At 37.6% G+C, this 20,760-nt stretch overlaps 1 protein-coding gene across 1 annotated transcript in view; it reads left to right on the plus strand.

The window, feature by feature from the left end:
* The window catches only part of ATM (ATM serine/threonine kinase), a 55,359-nt gene extending 35,359 nt beyond the window's left edge, over nt 1–20,000 (plus strand). The window contains exons 44-62 of the mRNA XM_059466038.1: nt 317–436; nt 1,329–1,563; nt 2,945–3,112; nt 4,962–5,081; nt 6,388–6,605; nt 7,329–7,536; nt 8,122–8,235; nt 8,643–8,801; nt 9,944–10,082; nt 10,439–10,521; nt 11,773–11,913; nt 12,793–12,909; nt 14,075–14,224; nt 14,982–15,147; nt 16,349–16,435; nt 16,516–16,630; nt 18,197–18,260; nt 18,914–19,050; nt 19,181–20,000. Coding sequence (XP_059322021.1) covers nt 317–436; nt 1,329–1,563; nt 2,945–3,112; nt 4,962–5,081; nt 6,388–6,605; nt 7,329–7,536; nt 8,122–8,235; nt 8,643–8,801; nt 9,944–10,082; nt 10,439–10,521; nt 11,773–11,913; nt 12,793–12,909; nt 14,075–14,224; nt 14,982–15,147; nt 16,349–16,435; nt 16,516–16,630; nt 18,197–18,260; nt 18,914–19,050; nt 19,181–19,364 — 2,725 coding nt within the window. The 3' untranslated portion in view covers nt 19,365–20,000. The remainder of the gene's footprint in view (nt 1–316; nt 437–1,328; nt 1,564–2,944; nt 3,113–4,961; nt 5,082–6,387; nt 6,606–7,328; nt 7,537–8,121; nt 8,236–8,642; nt 8,802–9,943; nt 10,083–10,438; nt 10,522–11,772; nt 11,914–12,792; nt 12,910–14,074; nt 14,225–14,981; nt 15,148–16,348; nt 16,436–16,515; nt 16,631–18,196; nt 18,261–18,913; nt 19,051–19,180) is intronic.
* The last annotated feature ends 760 nt before the right edge of the window (nt 20,001–20,760 follow it).

The following is a 20,760-nucleotide window of genomic DNA, read 5'->3' on the forward strand; positions in this document are numbered from 1 at the left end:
ATTTGTGTGCTAATTGAAGATACATTTCCTGTACACACCCCTTACTTTGTGGACTTCTTAAGTGGATTCCAGTGCTGAGTGCACTTCTTTAGCTGAGCTGTCACATGGATTTTGGAATTTCTGAGTCCTTACTGTGTTTTCCTTTATTGACAAACTTAATTTTTTTTAATTTGAATGGTAGTGCAAAGTAACTCTAGACTGAAGAGTTTTGCTGTTTAAATTCTCTTCACTGTATGGAAACTATGTTATGGATATTTGGAATTACTAGCTGATATGAAATAAAAAATAATCTACTGTTTTTCTGTTAAATCCACAGAGTGAATGAAGTAGAAGAGCTGTGCAAGGGCAGTCTTGAGTCTGTTTATTCACTATATCCAACCCTTTGCAGACTACAGCTAATTGGAGAGCTGGAAAATGCAGGTCTGCTGTTCTCCAGGTGATGTTTTAAGATTGTTTCACACCACTTCCTCAGTTTGCAGGAGTTTTAGTAATCAAACATAGCACAAAACTTAAAATTACCCTAACAGATTGTATTCATCAACATCTCAAACTTCATATTGAGAATGACAAGGAATTTAGCTTCACTACATGAAGACAATTTTAGATTTTCTTTATTTCCAGACTGCCTTAGTTTGCAGTCTAGTTTAAGTTATTTGAAATCATGCCAATATAGTGTTTTAATTAATTGTTTTCTTTCCTTTATATTGAGTTCCCTCATACTCCAAGGTAGCAGTCATATCTCCTAGCTTCTGGTTTACTCAAGTAACTGAGTCCTCCTCTTTTAGTTTCTTTTCTAAAAATGTTTTCCATTTCCCTAATGACATCCATAGCTTTACTGAAAGCTGTTTCAGTTTGAATCATTTTCTTAATGGACTTCTATTACCATCATTATTCTTCCTAAATTCTTAAGATTGCTTTTTAAACACAGAAAGGTATTTATATCTGTAACTCTGTGCTATTAACATTTAATTTTCTCTGCTATAGTTCTGTCAGTTTAGTAGCTAATAGTCACCCCACAGTCTTTTCAGCAGCTCTGTGTTTGAGTGCGATTCCCTTTACTGATGGACCTTTAACACAAGTTTTTAATGCCTAATCAAGAATATTTACAGAGGAATAGTTCTCCTGAGTGTTGTTGTACTTCATGTTTGTTAAAACTGGAAGGCTTCCAGTTTAGTCTGCATATGGTAACCATTGTGGGGTTTTATCACTATTTCTTGAAGTGTAGGTTTTTGAACTTTCTCAGCAGTTTACTTTTTACCCATCTTGCATTTCACTGATATTTACTGAAAATTAATAACAAGTCCTTTTTCTTTTGGGAATTATTGCAGATCTGTTACTACTCAACAACTGAATGACATTTATTTGAAATGGCAGAGACAGTCCCAGCTTCTCAAAGACAGTGACTTCCATTTCCAGGAGCCTGTCATGGCTCTGCGCACTGTAATTTTGGAAATCTTGCTTGAAAAGGAGAGTGAAAACACCAAAAGAGAATGTATTAAAGACCTCCTGACCAAACATCTGGTGGAGCTCTCTAGATTGGCAAGAACTGCTAAAAATACTCAGGTAACAAATTTCAGGAAAGACCAGGAACAGATGTTTAGTTGTTTTTAGTTTATAAAAGGACTTAATTTTTAACAGTACTAATGATTAACTGTATTCTAAGTTTATTCAATAAATCAATCTGAGACTTAGATTATGTAGAATTTATTAATGAATTGTATTTATGAGCATGTTTTTTTTAATTTTATTCATAAGTGTAAGCCACTGAATGAGGTAGATAATACAGAAATGACATTTTTAGTGAAGAATGCTCTTCTAGCTCTGTTTCTCATTTTGGTGCAGCTTTACATATCCAGCTTTCACTTGCATCATATGTTGTAGTGTTCCAGAGTAAAACTGCAGAGATAACTTCATTGCATCTCTGTATTTAGTGTTGTCTTTAAAGCTTCATACTCTCAAAACACCATTGCACTGTGGTAAATCTCTTTCTGTGAATGGCTTCCTGGGATTTGCACTATCAATGGTTTTTTCAGTTGCTCATGCATTTAAGGCCCAGAGTCAGCCTTGGCTTGTTCTAGGTGGTGCATCTGGATCAGTAACTACATGAGAATTTACAGAGCAACAGAGTATTCTCCAAGGACCTCTACAGAAAACAGTTCCAGATAAATACAGAACCTGGAAAGGTGTTTAACACTTCACATATGCAAAACTAAATTAAACTTTGATTCACTATTTGCTATTTCACACATCACTATTTATAAAACTCTTTTTATGAATAGTGATGAAATCAGTAGAACAGCTCTTTGATTTCATGAATTTGCAGAGACAGTTTGCTCAGTGCCTCTGAAGTTGTTGGGAGAATGATTTCAGATATTTTTGTCTCATGACTGCCCAGCCACCAGCACTGTGGCAGTGAGTATTCTGTAAAAGCCTCAAGTTTGTTAAAAGCACAGTTTGCTCCTTGTGCTGTCATAGTCATACTAAGTAGTGAGGATGGTACTTTACCAGTGATATGTGTGAAGATGCAGGCATGCTAAAGAATTAGTATATGCTGGTGCCATTTTTATAATTATTTTTCTGTGGTCTGTAATAATGTATGTAATGCATGTAATAATGTAATAATAATTGCTAAGCTGTAAATCCATTAATTTGGTAGGTACTGATTATAGAATTTCTTTACCTCCAATTTAAAGTGTTAAACAGAGATACTTTATTTTAGAGTTTGTGAAGTTTAATTCCATTCTATTCTTGTTGCAAATCAGGATTTTCTGCAAGTATATAGAAAAATAATTTCACATCTTTGCTGCAAATAAATTTTTTATTTGTATGGGCAGACTATGCTGCACAAATAGAGAAAATGGAGACAGTGCCTAAAAACAAAACTTGCTGTGAGTTACAGATATTTTACTTAAAGAATCGTTCATTATTATTTTTCCATTTTCAGCTTCCGGAAAGAGCTATGTTTCAAATCAAACAACACAATCCAAATGGAAATGGAGTTTCTGAATGGCAACTTGAAGAAGCTCAGGTTTTCTGGGCCAAAAAGGAAGAGAGTCTTGCACTGAATATACTTAAATCAATGATAAAAAAATTAGATGCAGATTGGTTTCAGGTATGTATTACATAATGTCTTGAACTTACAGGAATTAAATTATTTAATATTCTAATTCCACTCTCAGAAGTTTTCCCTTAGAAGAAAATTGAAAACCCCTCTGCAGTATTAAATACTAAATGTGGGTTGTACTCTCAGAATGTCTGAAAGCAAAAAAAAAACTGCGTTAGCAAATCTCATTAGAGATTTTCAAAGAGATGAACACCACATGTCCATGTCTTTCATATCCCTTTTAAACAGGGATGGTGACTCCACCACTTCCTTGGGCAGCCTGTTCCAATGCTTGACAATCCTTTTAGTGATTAATATCCAATCTAAACCTCCCCTGGTGCAATTTGAGGCCATTTCCTCTTGTCCTACTGCTTGTAGCCTCAGACAACAGACCAGCCCCCACCTGGCTGCACGCTCCTGTCAGGCAGCTGCAGAGAGTGCTGAGGGCCCCCTGAGCCTCCTTTTCTCCAGGCTGAACAGCCCCAGCTCCCTCAGCTGCCCCTCACAGCACTTGTGCTCCAGACCCTTCCCCAGCTCCGCTGCCCTTCCCTGGACACGCTCCAGCCCCTCAATGTCTCTCTGGCACTGAGGGGCCCAGAACTGAGCACAGGATTGGAGCTGTGGCCTCAGCAGTGCTGGGTACAGGGGGACGGTCCCTGCCCTGCTCCTGCTGGCCACACCTGGCTGAGCCAGGCCAGGATGCCATCGGCCCTCTGGGCCACCTGGGCACACTCTGGATCATGTTCAGCTGCTGTTTGCCAGCACCCCCAGGTCCTTTTCCACTGGGCAGCTTCACAACTGCCTGGGGTTGTTGTGACTTGGTACTTACCTTGTTGAACCTCATACGGTTGGCCTTGGCCCATCAATCCAGCCTTTACAGATTCCTCAGGATGATGTTTGTTAAAATATGGTCTACAAATACTTGACTAGAACTTAATTGTGTGTACCACTGTGGTAAAAAAGCCTTTAAGGCTATACCTTTGCATTTACCTATGATGGCATTCTTTGAGAATTTCAAAGCCATTTGCTTTTAATCCATGTATGTTCTTAAAGAATATCACTCTTCAGAAAAGCTGCATTATTTTGGGCCAAGTTTTCTGTACATACCAGGGCAAAATCAAGAGTTGTTGCTCTTTTGATTTTTGTAATCTCTCCATGAATCAGTTGATGAGGCGCTCCAAAAATGTTGTCCTTTCTTACATTTACCGTGTCCATGTAAGGAGAATTTGTGTTTTCACAGCCTGTGATGTTCACATACGTATTTCACAGTCAGTGTTGCCATCTTGGTCACATGGTCTTTCACGTGTACCCTATATTAGAAGTATTTTGCAAATTTATCCTACTCTGCAGTTAAAGCTGAACATCCAGTCTGGAGAAAAGTCCTTTGGAAGCATGCTCCATCATCTTCCCATAACACTTTATTCAAGTTTCCATCTGTCTGAAGAATCTGATGATCACACATTGTTTTTGTGGTTCCTGGCTGTTGCCTATGGAGTTGTCTATGGTACTTCAGACCAAATGGGGATATTTATACAAAACATGCTGTGAATGTTTAAAATTTTTATGACATTTTGTCATTGGTTTATTCTGCTTTTGATTGTTCAAGCTATCAGGTATTTTAAAATGTGCATTCTCCTTTTGCCTTACATAGAATGTGAATGTGATTTAAGGTTATTGACTACTGTAGATGTGGATGGAAAATGACTCTGTGGATGCATTATGTGTAATAGGCCTCAGTGATTGAATTCTGTTCAGGGTTTAAAGGCTTTAGAAATTTCCTACCTCATATGTAAAAGATGTTTTTGTTTGATGCCTCTCTCTCTTTAATTTTTTTCTTCCAAAACTTGCATTTTCAAAGGTCGAGAATGATCCTCACCTGAAATTGATGTATACAGAGTGCCTGAGGCTCTGTGGAACCTGGTTAGCTGAAACATGCTTGGAAAACCCTACAGTCATCATGCAGAAATACTTAGAAAAGGTGCATCCAGTCTTTGAAATGTGCTATCTGTGAGATTATGCTGTGTTAAAATATAGTGTTAAAATGTCAAGTAGATTTTTTTAGTGCAATCTTTTTTTTATTTATTGAAAATATGGTTTCTTATATAAATATTATGGTTTTACATTGTATTGTGTAACACTGTAATCTTATTAAAAGTTCAGAATATGGCTTTGTAGAAATCACAGTGCAATGTCTTTTATTGGCTTAGAAGTGCAGTGATTACCACTACTAGTCTAGTTTCCCTTTCCTGTTCCCTATCCCTTCCTCTTCCTTCTCAGGACAGGTTATTCACTCACCAGCTTTTTAGTACAGCATTGCATTTGCACAGAATCAGTCAGGTTGGAAAACACCTCTGGGATCATGGAGTCCAACCTGTGACCCAACATCCCCATGTCAACCAGACCATGGTACCTCCATGGGCAGCCAACTCCAGTGTCTGATCACCCCTCTTGTGAAGAAATTCTTCCTAATGCCCAACCTGAGCCTCCCCTGGTGTAGCTTAAGGTTAAGGCTATGTCCTCTTGTCCTGTTGGTTGTTACCTGGGAGAAGAGCCTGACTTCCTGCCTGGCTGCACCCTCCTTTGAAGGCAGTTGTAGATAGTGATAAGGTCACCCCTGAGATGCTGCAAAGTCTTGGTCTGTTGTTTCAAAGTGCTGTAATTTTTTTGTTTTTAACTTTTAGCCAGTAATAGAAATGTTTGTATTAATATTTGCCCGCTCTGCATTTCTTTATTTCACACTAATTTATGAAACTCAACATAGTTGCCTTTCTCTGTTGCTATCTATATGCTTTCTTCACTCTGATTTGAATCCATGACTTTCTTATATAATTTCCTTTACTTTTGGCACTTTTTGGACTGTCTTCCATTTTTTTTTCTCACCAGCTTGTGATACAAGGCTATAAGACTGTTTTAAAACGTCATGCCTTGTTACTGTAAAAGATAAAAGCATGGAAAATTCCTGTATGGCTGTTAAAGCTGTTTCATACAGGACAATATTTTTTGACTGTTTGCACTGAAACATTTATCAAAGATTAAATTCACTTAGGAGAAAAATATTCAGCCTGTTAGATTCATTTTGTATGCATATTTATTCCATCACAGGCAGTATTAAATCTATTCAAGCAGATGACCCTTTGCAGGGAGGGACTTGAACAAGATGAGCTCCAGAAGTCCCTTCCAGCCTCAACCATTCCGTTTTTCTGTGAGAACAGAGTTTCATCAAGTTTTATGCAGCACTATTTATCTGATTATTGATCTTACCTTTATTGTAACTTCTCCTTTAGGCTGTGGAAATTGCTGCAAGCCACAGTGGAGACAGCAGTGAAGAGCTGAAGAAAGGAAAAATGAAGGCTTTCCTCTCCTTGGCTCGTTTCTCTGATAATCAGTACCAGCGGATTGAGAATTACATGAAATCATCGGAGTTTGAAAATAAGCAGGCCTTGCTGAAGAAGGCCAAGGAGGAGGTTGGTCTCATCAGGGAGCGTAGAGTTCAGACCAACAGGTGAGCAATAAATGGAGACTGGATACTCTGGAGCTGTCGCAGGCTCCAGCTTACTCTCTGGGCAACAGCTGCAGTGTGGGTGACCTCTCTACAGCTGCATTTTCCCTCCTCCACAAAGCCGCGGTCAGATCCACAGTGCTGCTTGTGAATGGTTTCTGAACTGTGCCCGGACATGGTCTAGGTGTGTGCTGGATAGCGTGGGCCAAAACTAAGCCAGGGACACAGTGTGGATGGTCATGGCCTGGAATTCATGTGATTGCCTGGATCTGTTCAGTTTATTTGACAAAAATGTTACATAGTATAAATAATGAGTTGGCATTTTTCTCTCTTTCACATTTAGTGAGAGAGTAGAATGAAATTTAATACAGAATTCTTAAACACTTAGTAAGAGCACCTGCAAGTGAGCAGAAAAGGATGAACTTCAGCTGCTGGACACTGAAGTCGTTACACAAATGATCTGTACTGGATATTCACATTTGTACCAATATTGAGATTAAATCAAGAAGAGACAGAAGACAGGAAGTTTACTTACAGCAGTGAGTCTGTGTGCACATAGCAGTAAAGGAGTAGCTCCCACCATACAGTTTCTTAGTTGTTTATTTTACTGTGCTTGTACATACAGAACAACTTTAAAAATGTTAAAATAGTGAGACCTAGGGAAGGCCTTGCTGTCAGTTGATTAATAAATACTTTGTTGTTTAAACATGACATCTATTCATGTAGATACACAGTGAAGGTTCAGCGAGAACTTGAGCTGGATGAAGGGGCAATACAAGCCCTGACTGAGGACCGCAAACGCTTCTTGTGTAAAGCAGTGGAGAACTACATCAGCTGTTTACTAAGTGGAGAAGAACATGATATGTGGATATTCCGACTCTGTTCCCTCTGGCTTGAAAATTCTGGAGTTGACAGAGTCAATGAAATGATGAAGGTATATGTTTGCTCCCTTTATTTCCTAATGCTTTGGCAAATAAATAGCCATCTTCTCCTGTATTTCTAAAAGACAAATTATGTAGCCCCTTAACTTTTCCTGAAAACTTTCTTTTTTCAGTTGTCATTGCTTATCAGTTAGTTTTTCATCAGTGAGATCTGTAGTCCTCAATGCATATTAATTTAACTTTAATTAGCGTTTTAATTTGATAAGTCTGTATGATTAAACATATGTCATGATCGTTTACTGCGGTCCCCTTGTTCTTCACATACCTTGGAATCTACCCATCTCCAACATCCTTAGGTACATTATTCTTGTTCATATTATATATACTTTCAGGTGAAAAGCCATGAAAGGTAGAAGAGAAAATAGTACTCCTATGAAGGACCTGCAACATTTAGGAGACATGGGTCAGGATGATATGATACCCACTGAATTGCTGCTTGATCAGGCAGCCATAATAATTCTTAATTTAAAATTATTATTATTATTATTATTATTATTATTATTATTGCAGTTTTTGTTAGGTTTAGTACAACTAGTTTAGTTTAGTACAGCTCTCTAACTGAGTTTTCTCTCCTGCAGAAAAATGCACAGAAGATCCCTTCATACAAGTTCTTGCCTCTGATGTACCAGCTGGCTGCTCGAATGGGAACCAAGATGATGGGTGGTTTAGGATTTCATGAAGTTCTGAATAATGTAATTTTTGCTTTTCTTATCTAAAGATACCTTGACTGGCTTGGTAGTGCCTACTTCTAAACAATATCCACCTTCCTCTGAGCAGTTACAGCTAAACAAGTTACAGTGGTGATAAGAGTGTATTGAAAATGAGTGATGCCTAATCAGTATGGTGGGGGAAGAGGATTGGGGACTTCTTTCATTTCTTAACTTAAAAAATCAACTTTATTGATTTTCTTGTAATATAAGAGTAGTTTTATGGAGTTATAGAAATGTACTTTGAATGTTTTTTCAGTTGTGGAAAAGTATTACCTTTTATTTCATCTTAGGAACCTTAGAAGTTCAAAAGAAATAATAATGTTAATTAAGTATTTTTTTTTCTCTTCTGTACTGTTTTCAATAATGGGATCTTTTTCTTTTGTTGGCAGCTATTGTCTCGAATTTCACTGGATCATCCGCATCATACTTTGTTTATAATATTAGCATTGGCTAATGCTAACAAAGATGAACTTCTCACAAAACCAGATGCAATAAGAAGAAATAAGTTAATTAAAAATGCACCAAAAGAGATCTCCCAGCTTGATGTGGTGACTACAAAAACTTCTATTCTATTAATCACATTCAATCCTTTAATTTTGTTAAAAAATGAAAAAACCCAAAACATGTAGAGGGGTGTTTTAGTATAGAGCTCATTAGCAGACTTTTGTTAAGAAGCAGTAGGAGGGAAACAGTACTTTTAATAATTTAAAAACCCCTTTTGTGCATAAGTAGGTAATTATTATTGAAAGAAATCATTACAGGGTTGAGGAAAATACGGTTAACATTTTGTGCCACAAATAGCCCTGATTATTGCAGACTCTTGTGATAGATATCCCTGGTGTGTCATTCTGTAAAAAGGATTTTAGATGCAAGAAAGACTTGAGTGGCTTTATTGTTGAAAGTACATACTGAATTGGATATTTTTTCTGCTTTGAGTGGTAACATGTTCCATCTAAGCAGTTTGCCTTGTGCATCTTTTGGTCCGTGTTAAAAGCCATGCTGATAGGTAACACTGAACTGTGGTTTCATGATAATGTTGGTTTTGCTTAATTTTTGTTTAACCTGTCTTTGGAATCATCCCACATCTAAAGTGTTGCCTCTTCTTTTCCCCATCATTATAGGCCTGACATGGTTGGTTGTCATTGTCCTCTTACCCCCCACATACATTTTTTTCACCACATTTTTAGTGTGGCTTTTTTTTGGCCTTTCTCTCACATCTGTAGTTCTTTTGTGATTCCCCCCCTTAGGATTGGAATTATGCTAAAGTAAGTCTCTCAGAGCCAGGCACAAAGGAATGCATGGACAGGTTTCTGTCTTTTGCATACAAGATTTTCGTCTTCAGCTGGGAGGAAATAACAGAAGCAGGCAGAGGGTGGAAGAACATCTAAAAACCTGTTTGTCCTTTTTCTGAAGAACTTTTGCATGTCTTTTGCACTTTGCCTGGATAGGTTTGCTCCCTCTCCATTGCCAATAAAATTTTACAGTACTCATTATCTCAGATCAGACAGCACAGAATTTTTTCTTATAATTATTTCAGGTCATCTCACAAAGGGCTGTCCATTGCTGCAATTTGCTCTGTTTTCATAGGACATATCTCAATTGTACTTAATTGACTGCATGTTATGATGCATCTTTAATATTAAAAATATAGTTTACAAGATCTGATCTTTGTTTTCCTTGGGTTTTTTAGGACAGAATGGAAGCTGCCAGGGCAATAATGAATATTGTAAGGAAAAGAAGAGCTCCTATGGTTAGAGACATGGAAGCACTTTGTGATGCTTACATCACATTAGCAAATTTAGATTGTACTCAGTGGAAATCTGAAAGAAGTAAGTCTTATGAAAACTGGTTTGTGTTTTAATAATGAAGATAGGTTTTATTTTCCCAGATTAAAAAGTGTACTTTAAATACTGATGTTTAGTTAAAAGAGGCAGTAGCATTGTGTCCTGTTTTTGATAGATACATAATGTAGTCTGGATTGAAAGTCATAGTAATTACTTGCACTGTAGGGCTCAGACCCTTAGTACAAAACTCCAAAAATCACCACAGTTGTCCTATGGTCATCTTCCTCAGTAAAGGCATGCAGTGAGGTTTTGGGTCCCAAAAGCGATGTAGGCTGGGTTTTGTCAGTTCAGGTGTATTTTATAGCTCTGAATTTAAAAATGTTAATGCCTCTTAATTACAGAAGGAATAAGTATTCCAGCTGACCAGCCAATCATTAAACTGAAGAACTTGGAGGATGTTGTTGTTCCTACCATGGAAATTAAGGTGACTGAAGTTGAAAAAATACACACTAAAGTCCCATCATCATAGAACCATCTTCAGGCTTTTGTAATGGCAGTCAAGTTTTCATCCAATTCCCATGGTCTTTCCAGGTCCACCTCTGAGGATACTTCCTTGTCAGGTGGGAGGTGCAGGCTGAGATGGTTTCCTTAGAAGACCATGATCCCAGGCATTGTGTGTGCTGGATAGTGGTTTATTGTACAAAGACAGTTTGGCACTGTTACCTCTGAGTAGTCTCTCATTATCCAAAGGTGGTACCATAGTGAGCTCCCTAACTCACCTAGGGGATTTGGGAGTGGGAATCTCCTGTGTTGTAGGTGCTAGCTCAGAGTTTCAGGGAGGCAACTGAATGTCACAGAAGGTGTGAGAATTAATAGCTGTGCCTCTTCTGCTTTCCTGTGCTTTTACCATTCAGTAATGGGCAATGATCCATTCCCATTCCCTGGATGGGTGCACAGGAGCTCACCTTTTGATACCACGCACTCCACCTGGGAAACTGAACAGTTTCAGGGGCATAGAGTTGCTTTTTTGACCACCATATAAGTTGAAATGTTGCAAGGCCAGAATTCCTCCTGTTGAAATCCCTCAGGCTATGTCTATAAAGCTGAATAAGTCAAGGGACTGCTTTAAGGTATTTGACTTCAGAAACCAGAAGTTGCCACCCATCCTAAATATCATCTGTTTGTAGGGCTCCAGTTGGCCCCAGGTGTTGCTCCTTTGTGCAACTGGATCATTCTTTTCTTTGCCTTTCTTCTCCTCCAGTACAGACTGACTGAAATGGCTGCAGCTCTGTGATGTGGCCTCCTGGGGCAGTGTTCCTCTGGGGCACGAGGGTACAGGGGGTGGCTGAGGTATAGATCCTGTACCCTGCAGCAGGTTTGGGATTGTGGATTTGGTCCTTAGATTGGTCTAAGCCTAATGCTCCCCAGCTTTTATGTGAGCTGTTTCTTGGGACAGTGCTAGCTGGGACATTGTGACACAGTTTGTTTAGTGCAAGTCTGCAGTACCATGTCCCCTCTACCAATGAGGTGAACAAGGAGGAATAAAAGAAAAAAAAATCCTTTGCTCAGCATATTTTCATAGCCTTTGTGGTATTATCCTTGTAGGTGATAGAGTGCTCATGTTAATATTTAGCATATAGTCTGCTAATGAGGTTTGCAAAGAACTTATTACTGCTTTGTCTGAGTGAAATGGAGGTAATATTTACATTCATTTTAACTGTATTTTTAATTTCAGGTGGATCCCACAGGACAATATGAAAATTTGGTGACAATAAGTTCGTTCAAGCGAGAATTTCGTTTAGCAGGAGGCATAAATCTGCCTAAAATAATAGATTGTGTAGGATCAGATGGTAAAGAAAGGAGGCAGCTGGTTAAGGTGGGTTCTGTCAGAGCAGACTTTTCACACTTCACTGTCAGTTTCCTTAGTTGAGGAATGCTTTAATAAACGAAATTGTGAAGTATTACTAAGTAATATAATATAAATAACAAGTAATTATATTAAATATGTTTGTAATTCAGCAGTGCATGTAATTAATACCTAGTAGCTTACCTGACAACTACCAGACTTGCCTGGTCATGTCTCAGCTGGTGACCTGAAGTGTTCTGTAAATAAGAACCATCAACATATTGTGTTAAATACCTCCTTTCTTCTTCCACATAAAAACAGTATTTGCAATTCAGAGACAATCAAAAGCATGCACATAGAAGTAAAGATCTCTAAAAAACTTTATTTCTTCTTAGACTCAGCTGATTTCATTCTCTGAAAACAAACATTTGGCAGTTGCTGGGAGAATTCTGTTTTGCTGCTAAGTATGGGTTAGTTTTGAAAGCTTTAAAGAGTAGCATGAATCACCAGATCTGCATCCAACAATCAGAACTGCAGTGCCAACTGATGCTGCTTCACCTGTGTGCTGACTTGCTAAATAGTGGTGAATCAAATACCTGTTTTTTAAAAAGAGAACCATAAGACATTTAGGTTGATAGAATCAACTAACATCTGAATCAAATAACATCTGTCCAAAAAAAAAAAAGGTGATGATTTAAGTTAATGATGGTTCTGTTTAAGCAGCTGAGCACTAACAGAAAACAAAATACAGACAAAAAAAACAACTGTTAATTACATTTTATTGCAAGTGATTATTGTGGAAAAGTAACTTGTGTTTTGTGCAATTTTTAAAATAATTTTTTTTTACTTGCTGAGCAAAAATAGATGCTGAGAAGTGTTTTTCAACAGCTTTTTCTGTTTATGCTGAAGGGACGTGATGACCTGAGACAAGATGCTGTCATGCAACAAGTTTTCCAGATGTGCAATACATTGCTCCAGCAAAACACTGAAACAAGAAAGAGGAAATTAAATATCCGAAGATACAAGGTAACCCGAACACTAAATCTTCTCTGTGGCAGTAGAGAAATAAAGCATTTTTCCCTCTTCTCCTCTTTTTAACCCAAATGCAATATAAAAGGATTTTTAGTTATGGGCTATTAAAATAGTCACTGTGCCTTCAGGTATGGAATAGGCAATATATTTATTACAATTTAATTTTTTTCAAATCATTAAAGTGAATTTATTGATGCCTAATATATATTTAAATACTCTTCAAAGATTTCTTTATATGAACTTTTAATTGAAAAGAAATTAGGTAATACACTGTCATTAAACTGTAAGTTGCTAGTGATTAAACTTGAACACACAAGTTTGTTTATGAATTCTCATTAATTTGCCATGTGATATTCCTTAATTAGCAATTAATTCTAGTCTTGCAACATTCCTTACAAATAAATCCAGAAGTCCCATCTAGGGTCTTTCATGCAGAATTTGAACTGGTTTTTTTTTGGAATTGGGAATATGATCCAAATCGTATTGGAATCAGAATTGGGAATAGGAATTGGGAATAAGAATTGCAATAAATTCTTATTGTGAATGCAGAAAGTGTATTTAAACAGGAACTTTTGCTTCTTCCTTTTATGTACTTGGCATTATAATAATAGCTGTGAAGGTGACCTCTGAATAAGTACTCTCAAAGTATAACCTATTCTCTTTGACAAATGAGAAATGTGCACTCTGGAATCTCTAAAGGTGCTTATCTGAATTGCTAGTGTGGTTTTAAGAATTCTCAGGTATAGTTAAAGTCACTTTTGGAATAATTTTCAAGTAAGACTCAGGTTTCTATGTGTGTAAAAAATGAACAACAGCAAGGAAAAATAGAATGGGTGAGAAAAATAGAATTGTGAGATATAGAGACTTCCATAAGAAAAAAAAATTGAAGGAAACAGGCAGTAGCTAATCATTACATGTCTAGTGGAAGGTTCATGGGCTAGGGAAAAATTGCAATTATTAGGTGAAAACATTTGTGTGGATTTTTGTATATGTGGTTATTTAGAAGATATATTGAGGTGTCAGCTGCATGGTTTGGCCTTCTTTGTCTTTTTAAACAAACAGAAATGTGCACCCATGCTCTGCAGAGTGTGTACTCACAGTTGAGTGTGTATAGCCTTCCCCCATGTATAATCTCCCCTCTGTGGTTTTGCTTTTCCAGGTGGTTCCCCTTTCCCAGAGAAGTGGAGTTCTGGAGTGGTGCTCAGGAACTACTCCCATTGGAGAGTTCCTTGTGAATGCTGAAGAAGGAGCTCACAAGAGATACAGGCCAAAGGATTACTCCAGCTATCAATGTCATAAAATAATTCTGGTGAGTCCAAATAACTTGAAAAAACAAAACAAAAGCTGATTCATAATATTTACTGGGGGGAGGGGGGTGGAATTTACAGAGAACTACATACTATAGCTTTGGTATATCTAATAATGAATGTGACCAGTGGCATGGAATGGATAGATATTTAAACTTTTAGTTCAGTTCCACAGATCATAAGTTTATGATTTTAAGTTTATGATCATAAGTTTATGATAAGTTTCCTCACCATAAGTGTACAAAATTGCAGTCAAGTATAGCTGTTACTTTTATACCCATGATTGTGCAAGAATCTGTTTCCTTTCAAATTGCTATCATAGTAACAGGATAAAAGTGTATTTTTATGCTTGGTGGAGCATTTGCATGGGAATCAGTGAGGATGACTTTCTCACAGTGACATGAGGCCATCAGATAAGCAGAGGTGCCAGAACAGAGTGCAAAGAAAGGAAGTGTCTCTCAACAAGATCCATTTATCTCCACATGCCTAAAAGACATGCAGCTGCTGCATCAAAGAAATAGGAGTGGTTTTTCCCCATGTTTTTTAGCCTCTAAGTTGTGTATAAAAATAGAATTGTTTAGTAAGACAGATAGTTAGGGACATTAATAATTGCTGCAAAAAAGACAATAATTCTTAGCTCAGAAAGAGAAAGAAGTGATAACAGCATTTGATGGAGGGGAGGTGGGTAGAAAGGAAAGAAGAGTTCGTTTCCTTCTGAAGCAGTTGGTCATGGCTAAAATGTTTCTTATGTGTTTAAAGGATGCCCAAAAGAAACATTCTGAAGAGAAATACAGAATCTTCATGGAAGTCTGTGAGAATTTTCAGCCTGTGTTCCGGTATTTCTGCATGGAGAAATTCCTGGACCCAGCTGTGTGGTTTGAAAAGCGACTGGCATACACTCGCAGTGTGGCTACATCTTCTATAGGTATTGCATTAATTACAGGGCCTTTTTAGGTTACACAGCCTAAGAGTTTTTACCATTTCAGACATAGTGGCTGTCCTGCTTTTGTGGCATGTCAAAAAAGGCATAGTAGGGGGCAAAAAAGGCCAGCAAGAACATCAGCATTATTTTGTAATTAAGATTTCTGATTTGTTCCTCCACACCCCCATTTTTGCTGCAGAGGGAAGAATGAAAATCTGCTCCTCTTTGTTTATATAGTGATTTGTTTTCTTAGATTCTGGTACTTTGGGTTTTTTAACCTGATTTTATTTCTGTTGTCTTAGTTTAAAATTTATTCATTTCATGTGTAGCCTCTGATGCTTTAGGTGAATTGAAAAGCTCAATCTTTTACTGTCTTTGTACTGGCATTATTATCCATGACTGAAATGGTTATTTAAGCTTGGTTATTAAGCCTTTGTTTTCCCTGTCATAATAAAGAAAGAGAAGTACTTAAATGCAAGTACTGTGGATTCTTTTCTTGATGACTCAGTTCTGTACTGAGTCTCCTGAAGACATTTGTTAGTAGATTTCAGAAATTGCAGTAGATCCCATTTTAGATGGTAACATGTTTGTGCACGCCCTTTTTACTGAAAAAAAAGGTAAATCTGCAGTTTAATACAATTCAGAGGAAATATTTTTGTAGGAAATACTACTGCTGTCATGTCCATCAGCTAATAAAAACATTAAAGGTGTAAATTGCAGTAAGGGAAATGTAGTTTGGAGGTTTTCTACATTTAAGGATAGTAAAGCACTGAAATAGGCTTACATGAAAGGTCTTTCCTATAATTTGGATCACTGGAGATTTTTAAAACTGACTTGGACAACAGCTGTTTTGTTGGAGGGGGTTGCTAATGTTAGTAATAATACAAAAAACCTGATTTTATTGTGCACTTGCTTTTAATTTTTAAATTTGTTTTGCAAGATGCAATATTATTTGATAATTTTTGATCTACAAGTAGAAAATGGGGAAGAAATCTGTGGAGCAGATAAAACAAAGCACATCTGTATGAGAATAAACGTTTTGCAATTTCATTCAGTCAGCATTTTCTTTTTGGATTTGTGGAATGGTATTTGCTCTTTCCCTAGTCAACACTATATATGGGGGATGAAATATTCTCACAGTAATCTTTCTTAAGCTTTCTGTGGTTTTTATGACATGGTTTCAGCACTTACATTTTTGTTTCAGTTGGCTACATTCTTGGACTTGGAGACAGACACGTTCAGAATATCTTGATAGATGAACAAACTGCAGAACTGGTGCATATAGATCTGGGTAAGTAGGACAGCAAGAGAACCTTAATTTTTCTTTACTTTAACTTTTTTTAAAAAAACTTTTATATTCCTTTTATTTAGGGGTTGCTTTTGAGCAAGGCAAAATCCTTCCCACACCAGAGACTGTTCCATTTAGGCTAACCAGGGACATTGTGGATGGAATGGGCATCACCGGCGTGGAAGGGGTCTTCAGGAGGTGAGTGCTCCTGAACTGCACAGGGGTGAGGAGGCAGCAGAGTACTTCCAGCTTTTGATTGTCACATGTTAAATAATTCTGGTGCTTGAGAGGGGACTCAGATTTCTGCTGGTAACACCCAAACCTAAATCCTGACCTTTAACTCCTGTGTTTGTATTTATATAACCAGCTGCAAGCTCATTTTTGTTGCTCAGTGTTTCATACTGTTCACTTGCCAATGGGTTAATGTCACTCTCTTGTGGAATTCAGGGAGGGCTCAGTTTCCAGAGGCTCCACAGCTAAATGTTGATTCAGAATGATTTTTTTTCCTTCAGAACTGTGTATTTCTTTCACAGCTATACTATATATTTGGAGCTGTTAAATGTCTTTGAACCAAAAACATTTGTTTTGACTCTAATTTCTGTTTAGTTTTATGAATTTAATTTGGAGTATTTTATTCCCTTTTGGATCATATATTTTATATTACTTTGTAAGTGCAAAATCTAAATCCCATAATAGATCTGGACTGCAAAACAGAAGAATCCTAAATTAGCTGAGTTTCAGTAAACCTCCATCCTACCTGCTGTGAATGACCCAAGGGATTCCTAAATAGCAGGACATTTCTCATTCCAGACTTGGATGATGTTTGTGAAGTAATGCTTGCAATCCCCAAATTTCATGTCTTTAAAAAAATCACATGGTGTAGGTGTCGTCTTTCTAAGGCAGCAATTAAGGCTAATAAGTAGTTCCTAGTACACCTTTGTCCCATGAAGGAGCAGTCACTGCCAGTTCTAGTCTAAAGATGACTCTGTCAAACTCACAGTTTGCTATTACTTCTGAAACTATGATACAGAAAAACTTGACTTGTTGGGCTCCAGCTGAAGTAAATGAGTATCAAAGGCACTGGTGCAGCTGCTGTTTCTGCCTCAGCCAGCCTGATTTGTACTTAACAGTTCAGGTGTCAGTGGTAATCAGGCCCTTGGCTGTGAATGTGTTCAGTGAACTTTGGTGTGTGTGTTCTCATCCTGAGGTAGACAGATCCCAAACCCTCTTTCACAGGAGTCCCTGTCCCATAGGATAGTTTGGCATTCCTTCCAGGAGCTTAGTTTGCTTGGGAGTGAATGCAGGTAACCACTTCTGTACCAAAACTCATTGGGAAGATTTCAGAAATTGCTTACAGTGTGGCTACTGGATCTGCTCATTTCATGGGAAACAGCCCTACCAAGATTCTCCAATCCCAGAGCAGCCCAGCACGTGTTTTCATCCAGCCAAGCACTGCTGCCACTGTGGCACACCCTAATAGGCAGTGTTAACTCAGTGGTTAATCCTGCATATCAAAATATTCCAGACAGTGAAACAGGTCATCCCTTTCCACAGAGAAATAACAATCAGTGAACTACACAGTCTTCTCTTGGTTTTACATGTCTAAATTTCTCTTCTTTTTTTCCCCAGGTGAAAATATCAGAGAGGTTAACGCCTATGTTAGAAAGCACACTTTAAGTAGAGCACAAATATCCATTATTTAAACTACAAAAATACCATTTCATCTTACCAAAATAGCCTAAAATACTGTAAAATATTTTCTAGATGCTGTGAGAAAACAATGGCTGTTATGAGAAATTCTCAAGAAGCCTTGTTGACTATTGTAGAGGTAAGTATTTTTTCTTGCCTTTGGATAGTAACCTGCCAGAATGTCTTCAGTTTCTTGTCTTTGTATGCATCACTGCACCAGATACTCATTTAGAGTGTTTTGTACTGAATTAGAACATAGTGGTGTTGGTCAGATTTGTTAATTCATGTAATTTTTGATAAAGCTGTAACCAGTTTGCATTTTCTATGGAAACTGTTTCCTTCAGGCAGTTCTCTCTCTTGAACACCTACATGCTTCTAGCCATAGTGCAACATTCCCAACAGGAGTAATAGTGATTCAATTAAATCCTCTTTGCATAAGTCACAAAGAAGAGAATTAAACTGATTTTTGAAAGCAGGGTATACTGTGCATTAAAAGCTAATGATTCTCTTTAGTGCCTAGCAGTGTATTAAAAAATTCACTGCTGAGGTGGGACTGATGGCAAAACTTTATGAAGCATGAACCACACAAAAACCTGCAAGTGCCCAGAGGCAATGTTGTTGGATAATTTATTGACCAATTTAGCCCAATTCGACTGATTAAAAAAAAAAAAAACCAAACCAAAACACTCACCCTCCCAATATTGTGGTTAGTGTGTGTTTCCAATAGTGCTAGGGCACTGAAATAGCTGTAATTAACAGCTGAAATTAAAAAGAGGTTTATTTCCTCTGTAGGTGCTGCTCTATGATCCTCTTTTCGACTGGACCATGAACCCCTTGAAAGCTTTGTATTTGCAGCAGAGGCCGGAGGATGAGGCTGACATGAGCTCTACACTTGGTACTGATCCACAAGAACCTAAAAGAAAAGCCAGGTGCAAGATTTTTTCTTAGCCTCCTCTTGCTGCACTGTTGCCTTGCTTTATGGTTTTCTCACTGGATGTTGTTCATGTTGTTCAGGATCCATACCTAGAGCATCTCTTTTTTTTTTTTTTATTCTGCCAGCAGTGATGACCAGAGTTTTAACAAGGTGGCTGAGCGCGTTCTGATGAGACTCCAGGAGAAGCTGAAAGGTGTTGAGGAGGGAACAGTGCTCAGTGTGGGAGGGCAGGTGAACCTCCTCATCCAACAGGCCATGGACCCTAAAAATCTGAGCCGTCTCTTTCCCGGATGGAAACCCTGGGTGTGACTTGGAAGGATCCAGCACGCTTTTAGAAGAAACCTATTTTTCTTTGCACTAAGTTTTCTAACATTTCAAACTGGTATTTCACAAAATTTATATCAAGAGTAACCACGATGCCTTATCCATATTAGCATTTGGTGGATGGCTTGGGGTTTTTTTTTCAATAAGCTGTAACTGTGAAACATTTTTTATTCTGCTTAGCTTCATCCTACAGTCTAAACCACCAAGCACTGCTTTGATGTTCCTTGTGACCCACGAGGACTTTGCTTGGGCAGACTGGATGTGTTGTGTTCTTAAAACATGAGATTCATCACTGCTGTGTATCTGCTAAAATGCAGGACTCGTCTATCTGGTAATGGTGACATGACTGTGTAAAATGGATGATCCAAAAACCAGGATTCATGATATAACCACCCAAACTACATTTCTAAAAGGGGGTTATACTTTAATTTCACAGTGAAAGAAAAGAAAACCAGAGAACCTCATGTGTAATGAATCAAGGGGTTTTGGGGTTGGAGTTTTTTAAGCTAAAGCTTGTGTATATAAATGACAACTTTAGGTCAAATAAAATATGCTGCTTTTTTTCTGTTGTAAATTAAATTTATGCTGGTACAATAAAAAATATTTAGCTTTTGTTGCTCTGATTTCCTTGACATATTGACCATACAATGAAACTTAGTGTATTGGAAATGCCTGTAAAAAAACCAGTCACTGTATTTGCAGTAAACACCTCTCAGAAACACTGAAGTTGTATTCTGAGCACAAAAATCTCATTCTGAGTGCATGTGGTTTTACAGAAGACATTGCTCCTTCTTAAAAGTAAAAAATCAGGTAGTCAGTGAATACGGATAATTAGAGAATCCATTCAAATAATGGTCTAACTTGCATAGTTAATAAATCTTCCCAAAGCATCTTTATGTTTCAAAATAGGAATAAAGGTTGGTGTACCCTTACATTATCTTAGTTTACATTTCATACAGTATTGTTTTTACAGCAGTATAAATGAAGAACTCCTGTTCCAATCAGCATTTAATGTGGTTTTATTTGTATAGTGTTCCCACAACTTTTATGCTATAAGATATTGTCTATATAGCAAAATGAGTCTTTTGTAGTGTGTTTTCATGCAACTGACATAAATTTCTGTTGATCCTTGTAACCAAAAGTGCATCCTGGCTTTTTTTTGTGGGGAGGAAATACTGTCCAATGATCTGTTTGTTCTCTGAAAATTAAAGTAACTGACAGAGCCCATGCTCTTTGTGTGAAATTTAAAGGACACTTAGGAAAGGGAGAAATGTCTTATCGAGCAATGGCAGGTAGGAAAGGACTGAACAAAAAGTCCTTTAAGTATTTTTCTTCACCAGAGACTGTCGTGAGGTGATCTATAATGTTAGTGTATTCCATA

This window comes from Ammospiza nelsoni, chromosome 2 (genome assembly GCF_027579445.1).
Source record: "Ammospiza nelsoni isolate bAmmNel1 chromosome 2, bAmmNel1.pri, whole genome shotgun sequence".
In the NCBI taxonomy this organism is placed as follows: domain Eukaryota; kingdom Metazoa; phylum Chordata; class Aves; order Passeriformes; family Passerellidae; genus Ammospiza; species Ammospiza nelsoni.